The 18,785-nt window shown below is 46.1% G+C and overlaps 1 protein-coding gene across 10 annotated transcripts in view; it reads right to left on the bottom strand.

The window, feature by feature from the left end:
• DAPK2 (death associated protein kinase 2) overlaps positions 1-18,785 on the bottom strand; it is a 56,944-nt gene that overhangs the window by 11,031 nt on the left and 27,128 nt on the right. For all 10 annotated transcript variants that reach the window (XR_008822945.1, XM_056345630.1, XM_056345626.1 and 7 more), the window contains 6 exons: positions 18,357-18,578; positions 10,335-10,473; positions 7,113-7,242; positions 5,937-5,985; positions 5,212-5,238; positions 1,335-1,487 (listed from right to left, as the gene is read on the bottom strand). Coding sequence is in view for 9 of the 10 variants with exons in the window: in XM_056345630.1 (XP_056201605.1) it covers positions 1,335-1,487; positions 5,212-5,238; positions 5,937-5,985; positions 7,113-7,242; positions 10,335-10,473; positions 18,357-18,578 (720 nt within the window). In the remaining variant the exon portion in view is untranslated. The remainder of the gene's footprint in view (positions 1-1,334; positions 1,488-5,211; positions 5,239-5,936; positions 5,986-7,112; positions 7,243-10,334; positions 10,474-18,356; positions 18,579-18,785) is intronic.

Genomic DNA, 18,785 nt, shown 5'->3' with positions numbered 1-18,785 from the left:
ACATCACCACAAAAAAAACCACAGTCTTGAATGAGAAATGTTTGGTACACACGTCCATTAACCTGCACTTCTCCTAGGCTCAATATGAAGTATTTATCGAGACAACACCAGGACTAACTAAAATGTCAGGGTTATGTTTCTCCATGAGGCATACTGCTTGTGTGTAGTTTTGTAACTGTTCTAAGTTTCAGTAAGGAACTGTCCTCACTCCACACAATTTTAATTCTTACTTGATCAGAATCTACCTGTACTTTTTGTGTACCCTTCCATTAAAAGTAATAAAACATTACTTTGTTTTGTTCATCCTACATGCTTAGAAAATTAATTCTTTCCATATACCTCTGATATGACTGAGTCTGAAACAAGGTACACAACTTTAATTATATCCAAACCACCCTTTGCAACACGATGCTACATCGCTGCAGAGCTGCCAGCTCCTGAAAGCAACATTTCTGCGAGGAACTGATCAAACCCAATCAATCCCAACCTCCTTCTGCACAGTGGCAGTTCAGTAAACGGCACCTTGAGAGCACCAAGAACCAAAGGCAGAAACACAAGGGACTGCCCCCGTACACGTGACAAATACCAGTATCACTGACTTGTCCTTTCCTAAGAGGAGGTTGGCAGACCCATGCAAACCTCTCATCGAACCCCACCTACTCCAAGGCCTGAGGATTTGCAGAAACCTTGACCATTTAACAGCTTGCCTCTTTCTCTCTAATACCTGTTTTCTCCCCTAATGAAGCCATTAGAAAGAACTGCAATGGCCAGACTTCCCTCCAGGACAAAGAGGGTTACAGGGAAGGAGATGCTACTTCTGCGTGCACTTCATTATTAAAAGCAAGAAAAACGAAAAAAAAGGTCTGTAGTTCCTACAAACTGGGAATAGAAACCTGCATAGCTGTCACACAAATTCTAGGTGACTGCAACAGATGCAGAGAGACTTAAGGAACACGTGAAGATTCTTCTGCCCTTGTACTACCGGGAGCGTATTCTGGGATCGTGTCACCTCCTTGCAAGTAGTTCATAATAGATCGAAATATTGGAGTGGTAGTTACCCTGAACTAGAGATTTTGTATCATTTTCTGCCCTTCACCTACACCCTACTGTACCAGCTTGACTCAGGTGAGAATTCAGTCCTGAAAGTGAAATTTAAATGCAACCTGGTTCCTTTTCTCAGGTCTCTGGGTGCAGCGATCACCTAGGGGCACAGCAGCAGCCTTGCTCTTGAATGGCAACAGCCGCCGCAGGGAAAGCTCTGCAGATCACGCATCAGCCTGCGTTTCAACAGGTTTAACTTAGAGACAAATGGATCTTTCTGAATTTCTACTTACCGTGTATCTTTCACCAGGAGTTTCCGAATAAAATCTTTTGCCAGGTCACTGGTATTGCTGAAAAATTCTTCATCGAATTCATAATTCACAGCTGTGATGTTGGCAAGCGTTTCTTGTTTAGTTTCTCCAAGGAAAGGTGATGCACCACTAAGCCTAGATAAGCCAGAAAGAAGAATCAATTGGAAAAAAAACCCAGCGGACATCCCCTAATGAAATTACAGTGACTGTGTAATGTACTCTCAGGGCATTTGTGGATCTTCTGTTGTAGCAGCCATGCCATGTGGGAAATACCAGGCCCAGCTCTGGCTGCCCACACCTGCGGTTATATGTCAGACTCCTCTTGACAGTCTCTAGTGCAGCACTAACGCGTGCACACAGGTAGAAACGCAGAGTCTCCTCTCCTGAGCGTCTCACTGAAGTCGCTGCTAATCAAACTAGAAAAAGCTGAGGAGAGCCTCTGTCCCTGCAAACCCACAAACAATACCAGGCAGAAGCTTGTGGGGTATTGACTCCAAGCAGGTAAAGCAATGTTCCTACAGATTTTCTTCGGGTAGGAAAAGCCGTGCCCCTCTCGCTTTTCTGTCCGCAACGCTACCCGCCGAGCTCCCCCGCACAGCGCGTGCAGCCAGGAGACCTGGCCCAGCTGGAACCAGAACAGCGCGCGATGGGCGGCCGGGTGCGTGGCCTTGCCGAGGGGCCAGCTCTGCCGCAGGGGTACAGCCGTGCTGCTCATTGAAAGGAACTCACAAACAAAAGGACGCTGGCTGCAATAAACCCAACTGTTTCTGAACAACACAACGCTTCATTCTGTTGGCACTCTGCTCCAACTGCAAGGATATAATGGAGATATCGTAACAAGAAAATGCCATTCAGCAATCTGTACTTAGACAGAAAAAGCTGTCACCCTGCTCTGCTTAGCTCTTGACTGTGACTGACGACCTTCATCTTCGATGATGATTTACCTCTGCTCCACAAAACTCAAGTGCCATAACAGATTCCTGGCAGACTCCTCGGGCCCTGCCTCCCCTCCCTCCCTCCCTCCCTCAATCCACGGGGATGCTGACTTGCAAAAGTCTGGTTTACAGGAAATGTTATTTATACCAAGGAAATTGATCTCATCCCTTTTTTAAAGTCTTCTGGGCTATTGTTAGGCTTATCTATTATGTCTAGCTTTGACAGCAGCTTCAGGGTGCAGCAGGCTCAAAACAGACTGCAGACTCCTGGGATCTAAATTCAGGTTTTGAATACTACACTGCTTGCTTATACGATCCTGCTCAACAGACTTTTTACCCCATCTGTACTGCCAGTACCACGCTGACTGGGAATTTGGGGGTAAGGAGAAAGTTAGACGAGCCCACCCGGGCCATTAAGCCCAGTCCCCAGCCACCACATGTGGTTTCATCCACAGCGTAACCGTTTGAGTGCGTGAAGTGTTTCCTCTCCCTCTACAATCACACCATGACACCAAAGCAGCTGACACAGCAAGGCAGTGCGAGGTGCTCCAGCTGTCTTGGATGCAGTATGTTTCACTCCATAAGCCAGAGTCAATCTCGCTCCTTAACAGGTTTTACACGCTCCCTCTGAAGCGCTTGTTCCACTTCTGTTAGCCACAAAGGCGGCTACAAGCAGCCACCTCCCCACAGACCACAGGTGTTGTTCCAAAACTAAAGCTTGGAAACCTGCCCTGGAGCCTTGGTTTCTTTTCCCTTTCCCCAAACTGTGCCATGAAGCAGCTGCAATTCCACCTTCTGGCCCTTTGCTGGAAGCCCAAGCTAACAGTGCTCTATTCTCCTCTGATATTTTTTTTTTTTTTCTGTTTGGGACTCAGCTTTGAGTTCTGTGAAATGGGAGGATTCTCAAATCCTCACACCTAATGCAAATTACTTTTGTCATATCCTGACTCAGCGCCTCTAAATATCTAAGAGCAGACCTCAGTAACAAAGGCTTCACCCTTAGAACCCAGTGAATCACCCCACCAGTTACTGAGTTGAGGACTTGTATGCATTTTGCTCTCTGCACCTCATGATGTCATCCCTTTGATCGCTGCGTGTTTGCTAAAGTGGGTGGTAGCATTAAACACAACCCATTTATTCAGAGTTCTTCAGAAAAGGCTTCAAAATTAACAGGCAATACCAGTTAAAGACATACAAATTTCTAGTACATAGCACACCATGCAAGCTGACCCCTCACATCATAAAAAGCGTGCTCTTTTTGTCCTGATCATTTGTCTGGAGACAATTTTCAACCTTCATTACTATGGCAGCCATTATTGCAGCCGGGTGAACCCGATGTCCTCCATGGGATACAGCAGAGTAAGCCGCGTCACTGTCCTCCCCAGGACAGAGCTCGGTGCAGCAGGCAAACCTCAAGGGTACCTGGCCGCCTGCGCATCGCTGTCATCGCGTGGCACGTACCCCCACCCGCCCGTCTTCAAGCCCTAAGCCTTCCTCTCATCATTCCGGAGCACACGTAACCAGTGATTTACAAAGTTCAGCGTCCTGTTAAGCACACGTGTCACTGAAGAGCCAAGTGCTGATATAAAGCAAGGCTCTGGACGATATTTTAAACCCCTTTACCAGAGCTTGGGCTCAACCAGTATCCCCATCTATTTCTGCCCCGCAGGACAGAAGGGAATTTGTTGCACTGAATCCGATTTCTCAGACCATAGCACTTTTACAGGTTTGGGGCTCTAAGCCTTGGGTATAGCCCAAGAGTGGATTTAGTTCCACTATATTTATTTTCCACCCCGAAAAGGCAGTCCCTCCCCTGCCAGCCTCCATGCCTGTACTGAGCCCTGAGCTGCATAGGGCAAACCCCTCTAATACAGAGCGCACCTTCTTCTAGCCTGGCAGCACGTGAGCCATCTGTGTCCCAAGGAACAGCAGCAGCCCAGGGCAGGAACCTTAGGGACAGGCATTTCCAAGCATGCGGTATGCACCACGCGCTGCTCCCCAGCAGTCTCAGGAGCTTGATGTCAGTGGAAGCAGTTAGGTCCAAGGCTCCCTGACCACTTCTGTAACACTAGTGTCAAACCAGAGGAAAGAGTTCTTGAAGCAGTGAGTGCTGTCCCTCCACTGCCTGCATCCATTGTCACACAAGCTGTTTCACAAATTGTCAAGCCCCAAATTAAAACTCTCTCGACTCCTTGTCCCCAGGATGCCCACGGAACCTCATTTCTTTGACAGTTTGAGCTTGTCATAGTTTCCCACATTTGTTTATTCATCGCCAGTTGACACACTTTTCTTCCAAAAAATACCATTTTTTTCCCCCCCTGTGCTTACTGACTGCAACGATAGTGCCAAGTAGCCTTCGCTTCACAAGCTTTAACAAGCCAGTATTTCTCTTGTAAGACAATTCTCAGTTTGCAGGGTCAACTTCTCTGCTCTTGCCCCAACTTAAATTCACCTCTTTAAATATGAGTGACCATACTCATACCTAGTAATCCAGGCTGCTGCCTTTACAAGCAAATTAGAACTTCCCTGTTTCTGCCTGAAATAACTCACCTTGTAAATGGTACTATTCCACTTGCTATTTCTATCCTACACACACACACTGGTAGCTCACAGCCCTTCTACAAGCCACCAATACCCTCGGACTTTTCCATCCTCCACCATTTGGAGCTGACTGGGTCCCGTCAGAGGCAGAAATGCCCAGTGCTGCCAGAGACATTTGTTCTTTACCCGCTCAGGGCACCCCTCTTCTTTTACCCCTTATGTTGAGCGTGGAAAGGCTGCAGGATAACATCTGCCCACCAGACAAACCACCGGCCACCTGCGTGTGCAGCTCTTTTCTCAAACGACAAAAGGGAAGAGCTGCTTCGTACTAGTGCAACAGAGCTTTAGGAACGCTTCTACAGGAGTGAATCTGTAGTACTCACAGTATGTAGGTGATGACTCCTATGCTCCTAAAAAACAAAGGAGATTAATTGCAAGGGTTCTACATGACCTGTATTCTTCTTGATGTACACGATACGAAAAAGTCAATAGTAGCTACTATAGAGGCAGGAGAGCCACTGTGGTTTTAGGCAACTGCTAATACCTCTCTTAATGAATAGTGTTTCAGGGAAAATGTGAATTTTACATATAACTTCAAGTAATAAGGATATCTGAAGTCTCTTTATATATTTCTACTTCAGCAGGTATTTTCTACAGTACACATCAGAAATACCAAGAAATGGAAGCGAGGCTGTTTTATTTGGGGTGACTTCTTTTGTCTGCCTTCTCAGTGGATCAGATTAGTAGGCAGGTCTCCTCTGCATGCAGTGCTCTTATAAATAAAGCTGTCACAAGCACTGCAGGAACATGTTTTCTTTTAAGAGTGCTCCTCTGCAGCGGACAGTGGCAAACTGTTAACTCTATAACTGCCATCATTAAAGTTTTTCACTGTAATTTTGCTGAAATTAAATGCTTGTCTTTGAATTAAAAAGAATGCATAAAAACGGGAAAACCAAACAAAGAGTAATAACTAATGGCACTTAAGATTTTTGGTTTGGTTTGGTTTTGATTTGTTGCAGTAGAATGGATTCTATTCACAGCAAATTGGGGAAAAGTAATAGTAGACCAATGTGGGGAAAAAAAACCCAACAAAATGTTAAAAACTTACCACATATCTGCAGCTAGTCCGAGCGGTTCATAGTTTACTATCTCTGGAGCTGCAAGAAAAAATTAATCAAACAGCAGCAACTGAGGTAACAATTTTTTACCAGGCTGAACCGTGTAGCATGGCAAGAATTCCCATGAGGGAGAAAGGGGAGTGGGAAGAGGAAGGGTAGTTCCAGGATTGCACTGTTCCTAGCTTCACAGCCCTGACAGGAGTTCAGGTCCATGGGTGTCCAGAAGAGATTATGCAGAGCAACTTGGAGCGTAACGCAACTCAAAGGGTGAAGCAGTATTCTACACTAATTACAGTGCAAATTACAACAAATAATAATTTATTTCACCTTCAAAGGATACCGTTATTCCTAAGAATCTGAGCTTTTGTTTTGGTTTTAATTGGTACCATTAAAACTAGTTTCCAATGGCCAGTCAGAAACAGCCCTTAGGAAGAGACTGAAATTACATGCCAGCCTACACCGGCATCCACGTCAACCCTGGTATCTTGGTAAGAAACATTTCCCCCAGATAAGACCTTACCCAAGAGAAAAGACCAAGGTGAAGGAATGAGATGAAAGAAAGGTGTCTGTAATAATTGTGTTTAACTGGAATATGAATTGCAATTCTCTCCCTGCCCCCCACCCCCCAAAAACCAACCCCAAAACCTCTAACGGAAACTAGTAGAAAAGGGTAGGATTAACGTAAAATCCAATCAAGACAGATTAGAATTATGATCAGTGAGGAAAAAGAAAAAAAAGAATCATGTGGAAAATGTAAGGGGAGGGGAGGCTTTTGTACACAAAAGGTGCACAGTGTTAGGCAGTTTTATCTAGAAAGCAACGTTACCCGTGTATTTGCGTACCTCTGTACTACAATGCAGCATGCTTACTTGCCCCAGGCAACAAGTAAAGAATTATAATTTGTATTTGCAGGGTTTCACAATCTCAATCCTGAATTTATGTCTCTAAATTCCTTTGGCAGCAACCCACCCTCACAGGAGTAGCACATCTGGTTTACAGAAAGCACCTTTCGCCCATTCCAGAAAAACAGAGTAAACCTCTAGATTCAGGTCACCTTGGTAGAAATGAGATTCAAAATACCTCTGTCCCTCACTTCTTAACTTTGAAAACATGTCTCAGCTTCCTCATGGAACTTGCCATACAAGACAAAGGAACTGGTCACTCACCTACAAATTCTGGAGTTCCAAAAATGTTTTTAAATTCAACCCCATCTTCTATTTTGTGAGCTAGGCCAAAGTCAATGAGTTTGATGTGTGGAATAGGGATATTTTTGTCTAGAAGCATAATGTTTTCAGGCTAAAAATAGAAGACAGATTTTTGTTATTATCATATTAGTATCTTGGGAAAGTAACAGAGGTCAAGTGCTTTTTTTTCTTCACATACACAGCACTTGTGCCTAACCATTTACAACTCATTCTTTTGATAAAAGGATGGCGACTGTGAAACTTGACATCACTGAATGGACCCGAACTCCACAAAAGCAAAGCAAGTCTAGTAAGAGTAATACTTTCCTTCCTTTATCTCATGCAAAATCTGCCTTTCTCTGTTTTCCTGTTAGCACTCCTAAGCTTATTTTCTTAATGATGTCTATTACCCGGATGAAAACAAGCCACCCTTGTTTTCCAGCGAGGCAGAAGGTTTTCACACAACTGCATGTGGTTCCCCAGTCTGACAAGGTAACACCAGGAGATGATCAGCCCAGCAGCACTAATACACTGCGCAGTGGAAGCTCAGTTGATCTTGAGAGAAGCTACATCCCTGGCCCACACGGGCTCCTGGGAAAACGTCACAGCCTGACCCCCTGGATCTGCCTCCATTACACCCCGGGTGCCCACGCAGCAGCAGGTAGCCGGCAGCAAGTAGCTGAAGCGGTGCAGACATCGGTGCACAGATGGACTGGCACTGCTCCATCCTGACGGAGAGCCGCACCACTCAGGGTTTTGACTGACAGTAATTTTACTGATCTGTCGAGTTTACACTGGGAGACCTCGCTATTTCTGTTCAGCTGTAACCCACTGGAAGATGTCTTCCTGGCTGCTTCTTGAGGGATTCTAGTCACATCTGAAGCTACTTAGGGAAGGAAAATACTCTTCTTTATGAGATTAAATTCACAGCTGCAACAACAAGGCCAGGAAAGGTCTAGGATTTACTATCTGTACAGCCCAGAAAATGGAAAGAGTTGGGATCAGAGGTCCCAGCTCATGTATGATAGCAAGCTATTAAAAGAACATGTAGCATTTCTCACAGCACTGTAGAGAAAAGCTGAAGCTAGAACTGTAACAATAAAGCTAACTTTTTCAACCACAGACTTTGACTTTCTTTGCCAGATATAACGGATATTTCATAAACTTATATCTCCAATTAAATTCCTCAGTCTTAGTTACTCCCTACCATGGCCCTATTTCACAGGTTTCAGAGTAAACGAGGGGTTCAATTTACCTCCCACTAAGAGCATTAATGCATTAATTTGTCATAACTTAATCATAAGCTCAAGAGCAACAGTGAGATAGTTTGATTCCCTGCTGGCAGCCGCCTTGCCTTCTCTCAGCAGATCCTAATGTGGAAGCAGCTCCTGCTAACACACACACTCAGTCAGAGCTGCGCTGGGAAAGAAAGCATGTGAATAATTTATTGTCATCGTCATTGGACCAAGAATATTTTAACCTCAGGCTAACAAGTCTGGGTTTCTTCCATGGATCTAGGGCACATGCGTTTGCCCCAGATACATGATGTAAGCTTGTTTAGAGCAGATGGAACAGACTGAAACGGCAAAAAGTCACAGTCACTACATCTTGGACTATTTTATTCCTTAGGTGGTCTAAGTCACTGTAGCTCCACTGCAGTCGATGGAGCCCTGTCAAGTGACAAGATAATTATGAATCATCCTCTATCTAACCAGATCACTGCTTAAAAATGCATGTCTAATTTAACACTAGCACAACTCCAAACTCAGTCCTATAAAACCCAGGAAAGTTATTCTGTGAATATGTTTTAGGTCATTTGGCACTCACTGTCAGTGAAATGATTCTTTACCTATCCTTTCTGATTTCTGTCGTGCATATCCGGTAACATCTTCATTGTCCACCTGACATTACTGGTATTAACTATCAAAATTAGCAGCTAGAGATCAGTATAGAAAAATTTGCGCTTATATTTTCACAATAATTTCATATTACTGGTTATTACACTGGTTTCTAATATATGGTGAAAACTTTCAGTCTTTGGCTTCTGGATTCACTTAGTCATTTCAAAATCAATTTGCACATCCTTTGTATGTTCAAATATCTCCTATGCCTTTTCACACGCATGCCACGAAGATTTGGATGGTAGTTTTCTAACCAGTTTCTTAGTTTAAATGTGATTTGCAACATTTGCAACAACTACGTATATGCCATTAACACCGACTCAAGACCAAGCAATTGAAGACAGAGACAGCATTAGGCACATGTTTAGCACAAGGGATCAGCATATAGATCCCGAGAATCCAGGAGGAGTCTATCCTTAGCACACAAATAATTAGTAATTAATAATAAACTAACCTGGATTTAAAATCAGGACAAGGACCATGTAATCTAGCAGTGGAGTTTCTTCCTTTTTCCTTCATTTTAAACCAGTTCCCTCCTCTGTTTTATTCTACTTTATCCCAGGGGATAAGTGCATTTTGAATGTATTTCTGGAAACAGCAACGTCTGAGGCAGGCAGGTCTGCAGCTGTGAGTCTGCCGCTGAGAAAAGCACCTTCTCCTCATCTCAAGAGTTTCATTCCCACGGACAACAGGCTCCGAGGTTCAGAGAAGGTGTTCACCTAGGCAGGCCACTACCAAGAGCAGAGAGAGATGGTCTCTTCTGCACTGCCTAGGCCAGGTGTTCTGACATCAAAGTCAAGAAGGGCCAAAGCTATCGGTGCCACCTGAGATGGCAGGAAGAGAGCTCTGTGCGATGGGCTCTCAAGGCCCTGGGCTGCTCAGACCGCACGGGATGACACGTACTTGTGTGACTCCAAGCACAGCGGGGACTGGAAACAACGGTTGTCTGTAGCTGGATCTGGCCTTCCTCTTCCCAAAAATGCCTTTCTTCTGCACATAATTCTAATTTTTTTAATGTATTTTTTTTTAAACAGCATGCTTTGGATCGTACCACAAATGCAAACACCTAAAGGATAAAGACTTACAATTTCTTTCTCTCAGTCAGTAAACATATAAGCCCATCCAGAAGTTACCACAGGCCTGATGAAGGAGACTCTCTTCCTTGGAGCACTCAGCTGTGAGGTGCATTTAAAATGGTTTCCCTATTGTCTTAGGCATGTTATCAAATACAGATATCAAACAAACTGTAGAAGGCACAGTCCATCATTAAAAACCGACAGTAAGTCTAAATCACTATCTTTACCTTTAAATCAAAGTGAGCAATTTTCTTAGAGTGAAGGTAATTCACACCATCCAAAATCTGCTTGATGAATCTGGTTGCTTCCTCCTCACTCAAAGACTCCTTCTGTGCTAGGAAGTCAAAAAGTTCTCCTCCAGAAACCCTGCAAAATACACCAGAAAACACCCACTTACCTACTGCTTTGTGAGACATAAAATAAACATAAGCACAGCAAACTAAAGTAACAAAAAACCTCCATACAGTTAGAAAAAGGCCACTCTTGCAGATAATTTAGTGTTTTGTGCTCTGGTCCCAGGTGGGCCAAAACCTCCTTTTGGCTGCAGCTCTCCCCCCTGTAAATAAATTAAGGACTAGCTTTCCGTAATCCATTGATGCTGCAAGGTTTGATTCATCAAGCATATAAAGGACCAGAAAAAGGTACATCGTTTTATGAACATACAGACATACGCATATTTCCATAGGAAGGCTTTGACGTTAACCACTTCAACTGCTATCTTTCAACATTTTCTTTTTGGATGAGACAGAGGAAATGGAACAAGTTGTAGTAGTCCACAACTGTTAGAGGATTACTTCTCCTACCGGTTGCCATCAGAAACATGAGGCAGCCAGATCTGCCAAGAGAATCTCTTTTCTTTGCCTGACAGCCATTACACGCTCTCATACAGGTTCTTGCCTGACACAACTGATAGGAAAGCATTCCTTGTGCTGGATTTTGAAAAAGAAAGTAGATCGTACCGGCTTGGAAGGTACCTAAAATTGTTTTCCCAGATCAAGGAAGTGCTATTAGTTACTATGAGTTTTCACATTGAAATTGAAATACATTCCACGTGTATTTAGTACATAAGACTTCTATTTTCTTTTTCGTGCCTTGTATTGAGAGCTCCAGTGCTATTTTTCTATATATTATGAAAAAGGATGATCTAGGTATTGAATGGGGTATTGGCTGCAGATGTTGCTTATCATTCTGCTTACATTTACTGTTTCCAGCCATTGATATTATGAATTTATTCTCATTCAGATTGGTTGTTGGGGCACCCACAAAGCGGCCATTGCTCTTGGGCTCAGGTGTGCCACCACCTGTGCCCAGCACTCGGAGCGCAGGCGCTGAGGCATCCAGCAGCCATCTCAGACATCAAGGTTTTGGCCCATTGTCTGCTGAAACACCTGTAAGAGAACCGGCAGGTCCCAATGCTGGGACTGAGCGCTGGGACTCCCGCAGTTCGGCCCCGCTGTGCATGACAGGGCCTGACCCCTGGCCCCTGCGCAGCACCGGCGGTGACAAGGTGGTGACTCCTGCTCCGCCTCCGCCAGAGCAAACTATGGTCAACAGCTACAAGAAGCACAAAGAGAAGTCAGCTGCAAACAAGAATAATGTGTCAAAGGCCACAAAGGCTTATTTCCCAGCTTCTGCTGTTGCTGTGGGTGGCAGCACGCCATGCTGTCCGAAGGCAGCGGTGTACACAGCGCCTGTTGACCTGAGCATCAATTACCGGGTATTTTTTCGCAGCTCCCCCATAGTCAGAAACTCTCTAAGTAACACGAGGCAGGACACTTCACCTGAGCAGAAGCCACTTGGTGCTTCAATTGTTACAACAAAATGCCTGGCAAACAAAAATAAGCTTATATGATCTAGGAATATGTTGCAAGTGCTGTCCCTGGCTGCTGCCTCCACCTTCCTATTAATCTCAGTTACGTGGCCTGAGACTCTTATTTGGTCCCTGATTTTCTTTTTAGGTGACACGTGCCAAGGGTATCAGCACCACCATCAGCCTTGCTGGGCAGGTTGTGTTTCGCCCTGTGCGTTCAGGAGCCAGGGAACAGTCTCTTCCCCGCCTTGCAGTAGGTTTAGGAGCCTGGGTTCCTTAGTTTAAAAATTATTGCAGCTGACTGTGACAAGCCAGTAAAGAAATCGGTAAGCAAAACCTGGTAGTCTCTTGGTGAAATCTGTGCACAGCGAGCAGGCAAACCCCGTTTCCTTAATGATTTCTAGTCAACCTGCGCTGAAGCAACCCCCCCGGCAGGCAGGGCGGCGGGGGCGTCAGGAGCCAGCGGCACAGTTCCGCAGGGACACCGAAGCCAGCCATGCCGGCCCTTTACCCTGCACAATGTCCTTGCTGATTGCTCCTTAAGGTGGACTCATTAACCTGGACTAAGAATAAAACCAAATTCTGTCTCGGGCCAGGCTGACAGCTCACGTAGCCCAGCCTCCGGCTCTCCCGACACCTGCAAACGAATGTACCGCTCGAGGCGAGCACCCAGCTGAGCCACTTGGCAAAAGCCCTTCCATCACCGTCCCCTGGCACAGAGGACTGTGCTAAGGTTGTCGCATGTCCGTGCCTCTTGCCTGCGTGGAGGAGACTGGCAACTTTCTTTTGAGGAATCTCCTTCGCTACACGGAAGAGTGTCAGAAAATTGTTCAGCTGCCCAGACTGGAGGTGTTTCATCCCTGTCTCTCCTGCTGCCCCCAAGAGTGGTCACTTAGTATGGCTGGGTTAGCTCCTCAGGGCACACCAGGGGTTTTGGTAACCTCAACAACGTCCCGGGCAGCCAGCAACACCTGAGGCATCACTGGAGAAACTGCGCAGCCCCCAAGAGCGAGGATCGCAACAGATTTACGTGCTAGCTCCTTGCTGTATTCTCCCTTTTCTCCAGTTCACACTGACCTTGAATCAGGCAAGGCAGCAGGGACTTCCAAGGTACAGAATACAGGTACAGCATAAAAAAGATTCCAGAAGGCTGAAGTCCCTCTGTTACTTTTTTCAGCAAAAGGCTCCCTCTTACAACTACATAAGCATTTCAGTTTCTGAAGGTCAGAGATCAGCATACGTTACAAACAGCCCAACACATCAGCCTAAGCTGCAAAGATCTTAAAAGCCACCTAAAGGAAAATTCAGTATGTGTGATTATTTCTCCTTAACAAAGACTCAGGCTTTAAAAACAGGTTTGAGTACAGAGCAATAAGCAGTGTAGTGCAGGATCATTCTTATCCAAGTTACGCGCCTGAGCTCAGAGAAACCCTCAGGCAGAAGAGACAAGCAATCCCAAAAGCCCTTATGGAATCCCAGACAAAGAAGCAGTTCAGCACTTCACTCCTTTGCAGTAGAACACTCATAACTGCACTACAGGTTACATTTGGACATCCAGGGAGGTGTGTTTTTTAAATCAGCACCACCTGTAGAAGAGCAAATGCTCCTTTCTCAAAAGACCTTGGCTTACAGAAAAATCCCTTCCTCTGGTTCCATCTCTTTCCCTTTCACCATGTCACCTTATTCCCAGGGCAAACAGAGCAGCAAGGGAATCGATACCCTTGCTCTTCCTTCTAAGTCTAATAAAAGACAAAGGACAACGCTGCCTCACTCCTGGGAACAGCTGTCTATTTTGTGTCCACAACCTCGACACCACGAGAGGAGAGGGGCCTGGCATATCCATCACACCTGCCTTCAGGCTGCTTGTTGGGGCACAGCAGCCTCACAGCAGGGCCCAAGGGACAGAGCAGCCAGGTCACAGAGCGCCGTGGGGAGCACATCCCTGAGCCAGCGCAGCAGGAGGGCAAAGTGCACACCTGCTGAACCGCGCCGGAGAGCAGCTGGCTCAGCGATGCCCATCCTGCTCCGACCGGGAGGAATGGCACTGCAGGGTCAACCCTGCACAAAGAGGAGATGGTCCTGCCTGTGCCAGCACAGTGGGTGTGGGACAGGGCCAACATTTTAGCCCAGACCCTTCTAAACACCAGGGTAGCTTCTTCGGTTAATCAGGAATACTGGGGACATCCTTCTGAAGCTGAACTCCACTGCAGCTTAACGCGAGATTAATTGGCCAGGTGCTGTAACACTTATGTTGATAAACCACAGGGAGCATGCGACTCTGATATCAGAGTGTCAGGAGAAGAGATCATCTGCTTATAGAGAGAATTTAATTATCTTTATTAGCAATTATCATCATCCTCAATTTGTATACAGCAGCTGAATGCAGTGGCCTTAATCAGGTCAGAACTCTGTTGCATCCAGCCTTTTAGAAGTGCAATAAGCTACAGCCTGACAATAGGACACACAAAAGATATCAGGCCATGCGAGGACAGGAAAAAGCATAAGGTAATGAAGCAAGAGGTTATTTTAGCACAAAGTAGCTGCTAGTCACAGAAAGCCAGCTCCTTTCCTGTTTTCCAGCACTGGCTACGAAGGCCAACATTTGGCCATAGGCATATACTTAAAAAGTAACAGATGCTTATCATCGCTCACATGCCACCTGCCAGCAGTCACATTAATCTTCAGGAATTCTCCCTGGCCAAAATGCTGGTTCCCCTGGCAAGCTAGTGGTTATTTCATCTCACTCCGGGATCAAAGCCTGGATTACACACACAAGGTCGAGGCAGGTGCCCTAGGGAACGTATGGTCTGCAGAACTTGAGCCACAGAGTCTCTGTATTTCCTGGTCATACATACAGAAAAATTGCATCAATTACTCATTACCTAAAAACTGTAGTAAGTAGAATACCTCAGGGTGTCTCCTCACTTACGTCTTTACTTCATTACCATGAATTGACAGATAAAGTCTATGTCATCTTCTGCCCAGCTCCTCTAAGACTCAGAGCTTTATAAACTAGGTGGTATTGATTGCACAAAAGAGCAGGACACAGCCCCAGAAAGCTTAAATTGATGTCTGTCTGCCTTCAACACATGACAAATTTCATCCCCTTAGGCCAAGACCATAGCTCCTGACCACAAAAGCTCCGTTTATTAGATGAGCTGCTTCCACTCCTGGCTCTGATGAGTACAAGCACGTGACTCTACTCCCTGCTTGGTGTGACAGTGTTCAGGTGTCCCTGGTTCTCAGCGGAGATTAGGAATGCCGAGCCACACAAATACACATAAATATAAATCTGCGCGTGCACCAAGATAATTTACAACCCTTTCAACTGCTTAAGACAGACCAACAGCACACTGTGAACTGTACAGGAGATGCTTTGGACATATGATCATCCATGCACACAGAGTCACTCACTTCTATTACGGTCCTGACCCTCAGCCATGAAACACCCAGACTGGCAACCAAGTTTCACCCAAACTTATTATCCCAGTGTAAATTTCAGTATAAAGAGATCCAGCCACTTGGTGCCTCCCCTTTTTCATTTCTTGAAAAAGTGATTTTATCATGGCAGATTATTTTTTCACTCAGTAATTGAATTAGGCAACGCCAAAGTTTTCTTGAAATCACTCTGGAACGAACACATTGTCCTGGTTTCGGCTGGGATGGAGTTAACTTTCTTCTTAGTAGCTGGTGCAGGGCTGTGTACTGGCCATGATGTGAGAACACCATCCATAGCACACTGATGTTGTTAGTTGTTGCTGGGTGATGTTTATACTCAGTCAAGGACTTTTCAGTTCCTTGGGCCCTGCCAGCGGGAGAGCTGGGGGGGTGTGGGAAATTGGGAGGGGACACAGCCAGGGCAGGTGACCCGAACCAGCCCAAGAGGTATTCCATACCATGGGATGTCATGCTGAGTATATAAACTGGGGGAAGAGGAAGGAAGGGGGGGACATTTGGCATTATGGCTTTTGTCTTCCCAAGTAACTGTTATGTGTGATGGAGCCCTGCTCACCTGGGGATGGCCGAACACCTGCCTGCCCATGGGAAGTGGTGAATGAATCCATGTTTGCATGCGTGGTTTTTGCTTTAGCTGTTAAATTGTTCTTATCTCAGCCCTTGAGTTTTACATTCTGATCCTCCTCCCCGTCTCTCTGGGTGAGGGGGAGTGAGCAAGCGGCTGCGTGGGGCTTGGTTGCCGGCTGGGGTTAAACCACAACACACACCAACCGTAACACTATTAAATGTGGGGACATCCAAACGTTCTACGGCATTCAGCTGCAGATGCAATGTAGAGGTGCAAGTGATCTTCCTGCGACCTCCCAGCCACGGCAGGTTAAATCTAGTGTCATCGGAATGCTGGGCAAATAGCACTGAGAACAGAAAGCCACGCAGCAGCAAGCGACTTGGTTCCCCTCCTGACTTCACAGTGAAGAATTTGCATCGCTGGGGTGAGCCAGGGAAGGTGAAATGAATTACAGTGACCTACCTAAGGTGGTATCAATTTTCTGCAGCATCTGACACTTCAGTATATTCAGTCTATCTGATCAATCTGCTACTTACTCTAATAACCTTCCCTGGGTATTGCACGCTAGTAATAATGAAAACTGCTGCAGCTGGTCTATGTGTCCTGCTCTAGCCCTGCAAAAGCAACACTTTACTCTTTTGGGATATCACTAGTCCCTTCCCCTCCAATACAACCTTAAGTCACATCATCGGAATCCAATATAATTTTGATTCATACTGGGTTGTAAGACCAAGAGGCAAAAACGCTATTTACACAGAGCAAAGCTCTCCTGCCCAGGCTGGAAATAAGGGTATTTCTTCCTCAAAAAACCCTGAACCTTCTATTCATCTTTATTGATGAATTTATTGTAGTCCTTCTACATCACGTTACGTTTTACAAAACTGAAGAAATTCCAAAACATATGCATTAGTGTCAGCACTGAAGTGACTGCAAACTTTACCCTCCACACACAATTCAGGTTAACGTCACATAACCAACCCCCTGCACGCAATGCCCAAAACATGACGCCTTTGAAATGCTGTTAAAATGATACGGCAAAAGCATGGTCCGGCAGGTCTGCCCAAACAGTGGATCTCACGCTGCCCGGCTAGGGATTCTGAAAGAGGCAGAACATGTTCAAAGCAAGTTGTGTTATAAGAGATTACATGGTTAGTCTGTGGTCTGCATCCGTCTCTAACATCTCACCTCAGTTCCATCAACCATAATGAAGGGCAGTAGGATGTAAGAAACAGTCAGTGGCTCTGGGATGTATTTCTAGGCTGGTGAAACAAACAGCCAAACAAAATCCACCAGGTAATTAAATAGCTATTGCAGAGACTGGTAATTTTGATACTGCTTCTTGTTCTAATAAACCAGCATTTCTCTGCATGGTAAACACCTATTAGCCAGGTTCTCCCACTCCTTTTCAGTCAATAAGATTAAATACAGACAAAAGCATCAAAGGTGACCCCCTGAAATACAAACTCATGTTTCAGCTAAGCAAAGGCTCCTTAAGCCAAGGCTCTGTGAAGATGACTCCTGACCACACTTCCAGCTTCCCTGGGCTATGCATTTACTCTTCCAGGAAGGGACACGCACAGGTTCTGCAGAACAAGCCGTTGTCCCCTCAGTCCAGACAGAGAGGCTGCTGCTAGCTTGCCTTAAACCTCTCTTCCACAGCATGAACCATTTTGCGGTATGTAGCCAACATATAGTTTAGGAGAGTCACCCTAAACCAGCAGCCTGGCTGCCCAAAGGGTCACGATGGGTGACCTGGGGTGAGGCTAGGGCAGCCCACAGGTCACCTGGCTGGGGGGCTCGCTTGTCAGCAGGACCTGCATGGCAAGGGCTGCCCCCCATCACATGGCAGGACACGAGCAGAGGGAGCAGCTCTTCACCCCTGCCCTGCTGCTACTCATCCCCAACAGCCAAAGCCTAAGGATCAAAAAACCTCTTCCCTTGCCCTCCTCCCCTCTTCCCCCAGTCTCCTCTAAATGAAGAAAATACTGGAGCAGTGAGAACGGCATGGCTGCAGGGTTTGCAAAGGGCTTGATGGCTTCACATGCACTGGGAGAGACGAAAACAGGAAGGAAAATGAAACGAGTGTTCAGCAGCCATCGGTTCTCCCTCTGAGGTTCACGCCAGGGCAGCGCTAGGCAGGCACGAGGTAACGCCTCCACCAGCACACTGCTGAAGCTGACGGCACTCCCTGGCTCAGTGCCCACCGCCTCGCTGACGCCAGCGCGCACCTGTATCCCCAGGGCACGTGGAGGAACTGGGGGGCCTGTTTACCAGCAACCTCACTCCATCGTCCTGCCAAGATCTGTGAGGCAGAACACCACAGCCACCGCCTCCGTGTTCCGCAACCCCTGCAAGCGCCTTCCGGGTCCTGTTTACCTCCTCCTGCCCGGGAGGGTAGGAAGTCCCCTTACTCACAGCTCAAGGATGAGGACCACATCCGTCTTGTTCTCATATATGTCGTGCAGCTTGATGATATTGGCATGCAGGATCTGCTGCAGAATAGTAACCTCCCGTTCGATTTCCTCGCGTCTCACCCCTCGACGGCTGGCCCGGCTCTGACGTTTTTTAATGAACTTAGCAGCATACTCCACACCGGTGCTTTTTTCTCGACATTTCTTCACTATAGCAAACTGGCCACTGCAAGGAGAAGAAGATAACAACAATTCTCTTAAAGCTTTCATATAATCACAACTTTCCGAACAAGCTATTCATATACAAAGGTGCAACCCCTGAGCAACACCGCTAACCGTACAAGCTTGTTCTTGGTACAGTAGTGGGGACTATCAGAGTTCTGCAATTAAAGTCACCTGAGCATATAAGGCAGCCTCCCGCTGCGCCTGAAAT

Source organism: Falco biarmicus, chromosome 7, assembly GCF_023638135.1.
Source record: "Falco biarmicus isolate bFalBia1 chromosome 7, bFalBia1.pri, whole genome shotgun sequence".
Classification (NCBI taxonomy): Eukaryota; Metazoa; Chordata; class Aves; order Falconiformes; family Falconidae; genus Falco; species Falco biarmicus.
Note: the sequence above shows the minus strand (reverse complement) of the source record. Positions and strands in the feature narration are given on the sequence as shown.